The sequence below is a fragment of the Strongylocentrotus purpuratus genome, unplaced genomic scaffold (assembly GCF_000002235.5).
Source record: "Strongylocentrotus purpuratus isolate Spur 01 unplaced genomic scaffold, Spur_5.0 spur5_scaffold_12, whole genome shotgun sequence".
Taxonomy (NCBI): Eukaryota; Metazoa; Echinodermata; class Echinoidea; order Camarodonta; family Strongylocentrotidae; genus Strongylocentrotus; species Strongylocentrotus purpuratus.
The window spans coordinates 30,966,607-30,976,610 of record NW_022145597.1 but is presented as its reverse complement, the minus strand read 5'-3'; the positions used below and the strand labels follow the sequence as shown (position 1 = coordinate 30,976,610).

General features: G+C 37.6%; 1 protein-coding gene across 1 annotated transcript; it reads left to right on the top strand.

The window, feature by feature from the left end:
- The first annotated feature begins 6,270 nt into the window (after positions 1-6,270).
- On the top strand, positions 6,271-9,718 carry LOC115922516 (sentrin-specific protease 1-like). Its single transcript, XM_030981484.1, has 5 exons — positions 6,271-6,375; positions 7,053-7,184; positions 7,839-7,990; positions 9,243-9,363; positions 9,692-9,718. Exons 1-5 carry the CDS (start codon positions 6,271-6,273, stop codon positions 9,716-9,718), a joined length of 537 nt encoding a protein of 178 aa, XP_030837344.1.
- The last annotated feature ends 286 nt before the right edge of the window (positions 9,719-10,004 follow it).

Genomic DNA, 10,004 nt, shown 5'->3' with positions numbered 1-10,004 from the left:
CACACAAATACCTCCGAACTGAAATAGAGACAAATAGCAGTGTTAGGTGAGGGAGAGGAGGAGGAGTTAAATGGATGAAACATACATGGTACAGTGTGTTTTATGATGTTGATGATAATAATAATCATCATCATAACAATTATACTGAATTAATCATTTTAATGATAATAACTATGATACAGATGAAGATGATGATGATAATGATGATTATGATGAAAAGAAGAAGGAAGAGGAGGAGAAGAGGAGGAAGGAGGAGGAATGGAAGAAGAGGAAGAAAAAGAAGTAAAAATCTGAGAAAATCTGATTTGAATTTCTGAATCTAGAAGGGAACGGGCAAACAAGGACTGGTATCAGAAAGTAATTACCAAAGCTATATCTTGGATGTTTATTGTCTGAATCCAATTTTCTCTGTACATGTTCATACTTAAATCGGTGCTTCATGTGTTTTCAATAGACCTAATCCCAGGTTTGAAGCCAGTGTATTTGCATTCATGTGTTGTTTCTTTGGTAAGGCAATATGGCAAGTTAGCTTTTTTACAGCAATCTGTGTGCATTTCCATACCTTGTGGAAAAGCCATGGCTGAAGATTGCTACTGCTCCATTGGACAGGAACATATGAAGGCATAACATAGATGTGGCCGTCATCCTGTATGTTGGCCTGATTACGGAGGAGAAGCAGGTAGGCATTGACAACCTGTAAGAATACACACACAACATATTTTCTCTTGTCTTGATAATTTCTTATGTATTTTTTTTATCATATGTATTTCATTGTTTTTGTTGTTTTATTTCATTTCTAACTACAATTCAACTATTTTGACCCCCAAAACAAACCCCTAAACTTTTAACAAGTCCAAATAACCAATGCTTGATCTCTTTTTAGGAAAAATGACATGTCCATATGTTTTGTACACATGAGCGATTTTTGGGCTGATCGACAAGATCGGCAAAGACAAAATGTGGCCTGAAGCAAATTGTGTTTTTTGGTTGTACATATAAATATATAGTTTGTCCGTTTTTTCTCATTATCAAAATATCTTGATAACTGGTTGATGAATTTCCACCAAACTTGCTACATGTATGTCTCTTGAGGAGCTAAAAAAGTTATAAGAATTTGGGGTCACGAGGTCAACGGTCACAGTTCCCATACATGCAAAAATAGCTTGTTATATCGTGATATCTCCATAACCAATGGACGTATTGTCACAAAACTTGGTACATGAATCTTATGAGGTCATTTTTGTTTCTATATATGTGCTTTTGGAATGTTATTACACCGGCAACTCAACTTTTGCATGAATATATCTATGAAAAATATTACTTTGCTACCTTGCTTTTAAACATGCAGCCATGTTGTGAAAAGGTCTACCTTGTCGTTCAGCCAGTTGGGATGTGTTAATGTCTCGAAGTCCTTGCGCTCCAAGACATCGCCGGCTACATGGTAGCGGGATGATTGGTCTGGTATTTTGGGCATTGTCCTGTCCCTATTCAAAACCTTTACCAGAGTGCTAGCCCCTGTTAATGAATGAAAATGTATAGGTTTAATCACAAAATTTTAACCATGTGGGTTTGTGTATTGATGCTGGATTAACCAGCTCACAATATATATTAATCGCACTATAATTAGCAGAAAATGAATTTTAAATTCAATTGCCAAACTGACAGTAATGTATAGAATAAATCAATAATGTTTAAAATTGTAATCACAACTAAAATAAACATCACTTTTATCACCAAACTTAATTTTTCGGATGAATAAGTGAGTTTACAAATGTAAATTCTTCTGAAATACATATACAGATGAAATTTTATGCTACAGGATGAAAAAAATAAATAGTAGGCTTAAGGATGTAACCAACTCCACAATATATAAAAGTAAATTGTTTAGAATTATGATGATGTAATTTATCATTTGGATTATGTCTCACCTGGAGCGGGGGGGGCCGGGGGGCCCGGCCCCCCCCCCCCTTGAGAAAAAAAATCATGTAAAATCACGTGATTTTTACCTTTTTTTGGGGTTGGGCCCCCCCCCCTGGCGCTCAAGGGGGGGGGGGGTGCAAATTTAATTTTTTTTTTGAGGATAAAAAAAAAAAAAAGTGCTCACTACCCCCCCCCCCCCCCTCAAAGATGTTCGCAATATGAAAGAAGGGTGGGAATATCAATAGACCAATGCATTAGGCACAAATGACACAATGATATTTTTTTTCTATATGAGGGTGATTATTCTAATGCAAAAATTGTGATAAAACAACTTTTCTTTATTCAAATGTGTCAAGATTTTGCTTCTGAAAATTGTATTTGTAGCACTTGATTGGTATTACCAAGGTTTTACCTGTAATTTGCCAGCACCCTAAAGATATTTTGCAAAAAAATTACCTTCTGATCGCACCTTCTTTGTTGTCTGTGTCTTCCTTTGAGGACGCTTCTTTCCAGCAGCTGAAAAAGACAGAGTATTAGCTGTTATTCTAACTTGGGCAAACTTGGGCAATGGAGAAATGTCTGGAGCAATAGCCAATAAATATAGTCTAATTGAATGTTGATGTGAGTGAAACAGCAAAATCACAAATAGCAATCCTTTTGAATTATTCACTTTTGAAATTTAAACCCTTTTGGATGGGAATAAAAGGAAATGTGACCCTGACATGTCCTCTTACAAGATAACATGAAAGGTATCTCATGGAACTTTAGGTAATACATGTTCACATTTTGCTGTTGAAAAAGAGAACTTGTACTTTTTTCGTGTAACTAAAAAGAAAAAGGGCTTACGTTTTAAAGTGGCTTTGTCCACATCACCATTCTCCTGGATTGTAATTTTGGAGGCAACCTTTGCTCTTTCAGCAGCAATACCAACTCGCCCAGATGTTTTAGCTTTCTTCCTCCTTTGAAGAGCTGCTGGCTTTCTCTTAACCGGGCCCTTGGTGGTTGAGTGAGTGGGAGGGGGATTCAGCTCGGTCAACACCCCATCCTGGTTCAGCAAACCAACAAGGTCCCCAAGTTTCTCTTCCACAGCGGCCAATAGAGAAGGGTCATGGCAGGTGTATGTCATATCTCTCAAGAGAGCAAGTCTTTCCCTACACCTAAGTGCAACTTGCTTCAGACTTGATGGCACAACTCTCCTTGGAAGTTCCTGGAGATTGCTACCATGGTCCTGGTCTAGGCTGTCATCCTGATCAAGAGCTGGTTCAGGGAGTTGATGGTTAGCCTCCTGCAGGAAAGTGGCTGCCTCTTGATCAAGGGTGATGTGAGGGGATTCTCTGAAACTCGCAGGCAGAGACTCCCAGGTTTTCTCCTGGTACTCCCTCATGACTGCAAAGAGATGTTTGCAGGGCATCTGACGCCACCTCCAATCCCAGCATGTGCAGCTGGGAGGGCCATGGGTCTGTAGCTTGACAACATATGTCAGCTTCTGCTCAGTGTCACTCTCCACCTGATGGTTGAAGGAGAGATGTGATAATTGAGAAAAAACTGATCATGAAAAATATGTTGCATTACAGTGTGAGCACATAGTAGTTAAGCAGTTATAGACCAAAATATTTTATAAGTGAAGAGAGAAAGGTTTTAAAGAAACCGCAACCTTAACCCTAACCTTTAAGCTACACCTGATAACAAATACAGTAGTGAAAAAGATGTCCTAGCAAAACTATTCAATGTTAACAAATTTCAAAAAAAGTTCCTCACAAAAACCAAGAAGAACTAGAAAGAAAAAAAATAAAATAAGAATTGACTGGGTGGATCAATTTTCACCTACTTTGAGTCTTCACACAAATATTTTGACATTTTGGGTTTTGGGATTCAGAGTCACATGCATTTATTACCTCAAAAGTATCTGATGAAACCCTCCTGATATTTGTCTGTGGGATGGTGTCGATCTGCCAGCTCCAATTTGCTCATACAGTGCTGGATAAACCAAGCAGGTCTGTTTCTGAGGTAGTGTGGAATTGCATGGTCATAGCCTCTACCATATGATTCCATGGCACATGTATTTGCCTTCACATATCTGTAACCGCACAAGATAACAGGAAATAAGAGCAAGAATGGCAATTAATGCATCAAGGCCAGTTATTAAAAACTTGCCTTGGGCTCGAAAATTTTGTTGGTCCTTGCAGTGACCTTCACCTCCTATGCAAAGATATGAACCATTATCAAAAAGTCAACGCAAAGCGTAGCATCCCCTCGCAGGGTACAAATGGCCTCTATATACATCAGAAAAAGTTACCTTCATTGGACTATACTATTATATTACTAGGCAAGGAAGTTAACCACATTTTCACAAATATAATTAGGTGTTTTTGCATATTTAATGAGCTATGACCTTTCACCTTTGACCTACATACTCCGAAATCGAACTTAGGTTGTACATGTATTTTGATACCATGTACCTTCATATTAAATTTCATAGAAATCTGTCAAACATTACTAAAGTTATCGATCTGAAACCAGATGTGTATTTTTTCGTATATTTAATGAGTTATGACCTTTGACCTACATACTCTGAAATCAAACTTAGGCTGTGTTTTGATACCATGTACCTTCATATCAAATTTCATTAAAATCTGTCAAACATTATTGAAGTTTTCAATCGGAAACCAAATTTGTTACGGACGGCAGCGTTTCTATACCCCCTCCGACTTCGTCGGCGAGGGGATAAAAATGCATGTAAAACTTAACATTGGGCTCTAAAATGTTTGACCTGGTGGTTACCTTTATCTTCACAAGGGATAACCATCAACAGTGGCGGATCCAGGGGGGCCGAAACGGCCGCGGCCCCCCCTAATGGCGGCGCAAAAAAAGGGAAAAAAAGAGAAAGAAAAGAAGAGAAAAAAAGAAAGAAGAGAAGTAAAAAGGAGAAGAGAAAAGAAAGGAGAAGAGAAAAGAAAAGAGAAGAGAAAAGAAAGAAGAGAAAAGAAGCAGAAAGAGAGAAAAAAAGGAGAAAAGAAAAAAAGAAAGCCCCCAGCACCCCCCCCCCCCCCCCCCCCCCCCCCCCCCCCCCCCCCCCCCTCTCCCTCCCACTCCGGGAATCTCCGATAAAGGGTAAGTTTTCACGCAACAAAGTCCGGCCCGTAATACACAAAATCCGGCCCGTACTGACTTTACACACTGGAGGTCACTGTGACAGGTGGCTATCTCATTAACTCAGCTCTCATTTAACGTAAGAAAAAGAGGGGACCAACAGACACCGATTGGGGAAGTTTTCTATATAGAGGGAGCAAGTAGCTACAAGTAGGACAGTGTGCCTTTAAGAGTCGAGAATGGAACAACCAATCATCTTCTTCCTCTAATAATATCAGAATAATCACCCTCATATAGAAAAAAAATATCATTGTGTCATTTGTGCCTAATGCATTGGTCTATTGATATTCCCACCCTTCTTTCATATTGCGAACATCTTTGAGGGGGGGGGGGGGGGGTAGTGAGCACTTTTTTTTTTTTGATCCTCAAAAAAAAAAAATCAATTTGCACCCCCCCCCCCCCCCCTTGAGCGCCAGGGGGGGGGGGGGCCCAACCCCAAAAAAAGGTAAAAATCACGTGATTTTACATGATTTTTTTTTCTCAAGGGGGGGGGGCCGGGCCCCCCGGCCCCCCCCCCCCCCCTGGATCCGCCACTGCCCAGTGGATACATATATCAAACTTATTATTCGCAAATTGTTATCAACATTCAATCTAGATATTATTTATAATTGTTATTGACTATAATGAGAATATATTGTCTCTCTTTAAAGATGCCACAAAGAAGCTTCACTACACCAAGTTGGTCAACTGTAAAAAGCAAAGTCAAAAAGAATCAACCAGCCCGCTACAGTCAGCCAAGTCGCCAGGTGAGACATAATCCAAATGATAAATTACATCATCATAATTCTAAACAATTTACTTTTATATATTGCGGAGTTGGTTACATCTTTAAGCCTACTTTTTATTTTTTTCATCCTGTAGCATAAAATTTCATCTGTATATGTATTTCAGAAGAATTTACATTTGTAAACTCACTTATTCATCCGAAAAATTAAGTTTGGTGATAAAAGTGATGTTTATTTTAGTTGTGATTACAATTTTAAACATTATTGATTTATTCTATACATTACTGTCAGTTTGGCAATTGAATTTAAAATTCATTTTCTGCTAATTATAGTGCGATTAATATATATTGTGAGCTGGTTAATCCAGCATCAATACACAAACCCACATGGTTAAAATTTTGTGATTAAACCTATACATTTTCATTCATTAACAGGGGCTAGCACTCTGGTAAAGGTTTTGAATAGGGACAGGACAATGCCCAAAATACCAGACCAATCATCCCGCTACCATGTAGCCGGCGATGTCTTGGAGCACAAGGACTTCGAGACATTAACACATCCCAACTGGCTGAACGACAAGGTAAGACCTTTTCACAACATGGCTGCATGTTTAAAAGCAAGGTAGCAAAGTAATATTTTTCATAGATATATTCATGCAAAAGTTGAGTTGCCGGTGTAATAACATTCCAAAAGCACATATATAGAAACAAAAATGACCTCATAAGATTCATGTACCAAGTTTTGTGACAATACGTCCATTGGTTATGGAGATATCACGATATAACAAGCTATTTTTGCATGTATGGGAACTGTGACCGTTGACCTCGTGACCCCAAATTCTTATAACTTTTTTAGCTCCTCAAGAGACATACATGTAGCAAGTTTGGTGGAAATTCATCAACCAGTTATCAAGATATTTTGATAATGAGAAAAAACGGACAAACTATATATTTATATGTACAACCAAAAAACACAATTTGCTTCAGGCCACATTTTGTCTTTGCCGATCTTGTCGATCAGCCCAAAAATCGCTCATGTGTACAAAACATATGGACATGTCATTTTTCCTAAAAAGAGATCAAGCATTGGTTATTTGGACTTGTTAAAAGTTTAGGTGTTTGTTTTGGGGGTCAAAATAGTTGAATTGTAGTTAGAAATGAAATAAAACAACAAAAACAATGAAATACATATGATAAAAAAAAATACATAAGAAATTATCAAGACAAGAGAAAATATGTTGTGTGTGTATTCTTACAGGTTGTCAATGCCTACCTGCTTCTCCTCCGTAATCAGGCCAACATACAGGATGACGGCCACATCTATGTTATGCCTTCATATGTTCCTGTCCAATGGAGCAGTAGCAATCTTCAGCCATGGCTTTTCCACAAGGTATGGAAATGCACACAGATTGCTGTAAAAAAGCTAACTTGCCATATTGCCTTACCAAAGAAACAACACATGAATGCAAATACACTGGCTTCAAACCTGGGATTAGGTCTATTGAAAACACATGAAGCACCGATTTAAGTATGAACATGTACAGAGAAAATTGGATTCAGACAATAAACATCCAAGATATAGCTTTGGTAATTACTTTCTGATACCAGTCCTTGTTTGCCCGTTCCCTTCTAGATTCAGAAATTCAAATCAGATTTTCTCAGATTTTTACTTCTTTTTCTTCCTCTTCTTCCATTCCTCCTCCTTCCTCCTCTTCTCCTCCTCTTCCTTCTTCTTTTCATCATAATCATCATTATCATCATCATCTTCATCTGTATCATAGTTATTATCATTAAAATGATTAATTCAGTATAATTGTTATGATGATGATTATTATTATCATCAACATCATAAAAACACACTGTACCATGTATGTTTCATCCATTTAACTCCTCCTCCTCTCCCTCACCTAACACTGCTATTTGTCTCTATTTCAGTTCGGAGGTATTTGTGTGATTATTCAAATTTCGAATGTGTAAAAATCTCACAACTTTGAAATGATGGTTTATACATTCATACTTACAACATTAATTTCTTTTTCATCAGGTGAAACTTCACATGTTCCAGTGGCTCTTAATCCCAATAAATGTTGACAACAGCCACTGGATACTTTTGTGTGCCAATCCGGCAAAGAAGACGGTGTCTTTGCTGGATTCGCTGCCAGGGAGAGACAACTCGAGGTACCTGGAGCAGTTCAGGTGAGTCCATGTACTATTAATATTACAACATATATTAGTCACAGATTTTGAGGAATTGTAAACATGCTATTGTCCATCAAACTGTGGCATTTTGCCTGCATGGAGCGTAGATCACAGCGGGAGTCCACTTGATGAAGACCACAATGGGGGTTTTCAATCACACCGCAAGAAATACGTAATGATAAGTTTACTATTAAAGGATAATAAATACTTGGCCAGAAAACTGCCTACTGATATATTTGAAAAATTGAAAAACTGATTTGCTGCACATCGATCATCAATGCGGAAATGCACATATGCTACAAAAGTCCAAGTGGTCCCCATTTTCTATCCAGTATGTGGCTCTTATGCAGGCTTGTCGATATCTCCAGCCCAGCGCGGACAGATGAGAAGGGGCGGTGGATTTTGTACAATGCACGGGCGGCCATTGGATTTCTTCCAATATTACTTCATTTAACGATGCCTAGGTTTGGATTTTACCATGCAAGCCCTTTTTAAGTACTCATTTAACAGAAATGATCAATTAGTTTGGCCAATATAGATATTTCAATAACTTTTCCAAAACTTTAATTTATCTTTGTTCCCTTAGTATTTCTCACCTTTCCTTCCTTATCCTTTCTTCTTTCTCTTGCGCTTAGAAACGTTGTATTAAGCGCATTATAAATGTAATGTATTATTATTATTATTATTATTATCTTTAAATGTATAATTTAGCTATATTTGAAATACTCATTTGTCATGATTACAATGATGTCTCTTCCTGCAATGTGCAACAATGCTGTTTTACAGTTTATAATAGGTGTAAGGTCAGAAAATTGACAATATTTCAGTCCTCAAACTATCCTTTAGGACATATACCGACCATTAGGGTAAAAAAAACTCTTCTAACATAACGAATGACAACCCTCATTTTGTTTACGAATAGCAACCATCATATTACAAATAAGAACATTTTCTATAATTATGCATAGCAGTCCGTATGAATAATGACCACTTTTTGAATGATGAATATGGGTCCTTATGAATAGCGAGTAGACATCAGGTAGATCAAAGGTAATCTCTCTGCTGGCGGTGTAATAGTTATCCTGTCATAGCAGTACATAAGGCTATTGGCAACTAATAACGAGAGACCTTTATTGCATTAAAGTACTATCTTTAGAAATAAATTTAAAAAGAAGCGACAATGGTAAAGTAAAGCTTTCTTCTCTCTCACCTGGTTTTGAGATTTTTATTTTTCATTTGAATGCAAAAGGAAGTACATGGATCTTCGCAGTGAGGCTACAGGAGAGCTGGCGGGTCACTGGATGGAGGATCGCCAGCTACAGTCAGCAAGGCAGACTGACGGGGTCTCGTGTCGAGCATTTGTTCTACTGGTAATTGATTCTAATGATTCGACTTTGTTTCATTAAAATAAATGTCCTTAAATTAGCTCGCCTTGCATTCACTAATACAATGGCTTTTTACTATAGTAGTTTGACAGCATTGAGCATTCCTACACTATATGAGGTGGCTCTTAAATGAAATTGCAGTATAGATTCTCTGATGTATCCAATTCTATGGCTAAAGAAGTTATCACAATTACTCAATCATTCATGATTAAACAATATATTCTTTACAAAGCAGATTTTATGTTTGTATTGTGAAATTTCTTTGTCTCAAATATGTAATATTTTTGCTCCTTAATATTGTTTTTCATTCTAGGAGTACAAATGGCCTACTGTACCTTGATTTAGGTCCAAATCAGAACTTAAGTTCAACTTATGTTGTTAGTGTTGTTAAGATCAGTTATCCTGTGATATTTTAAATGCTTACATAATTGTAAAGGGCTGAAATTGATGCCATGCAGGTTTGGTGCCTATCTATTGCTGGATTGGTGCCATATTTGGTTATTTATGTAGTAAGATATGCTGCAATATTGCTTACATAATTGTGAAGGGCTGAAATTGATGCCATGCAGGTTTGGTGCCCATCTAATGCTGGATTGGTGCCATATTTGGTTATTGTTGTAAGATAT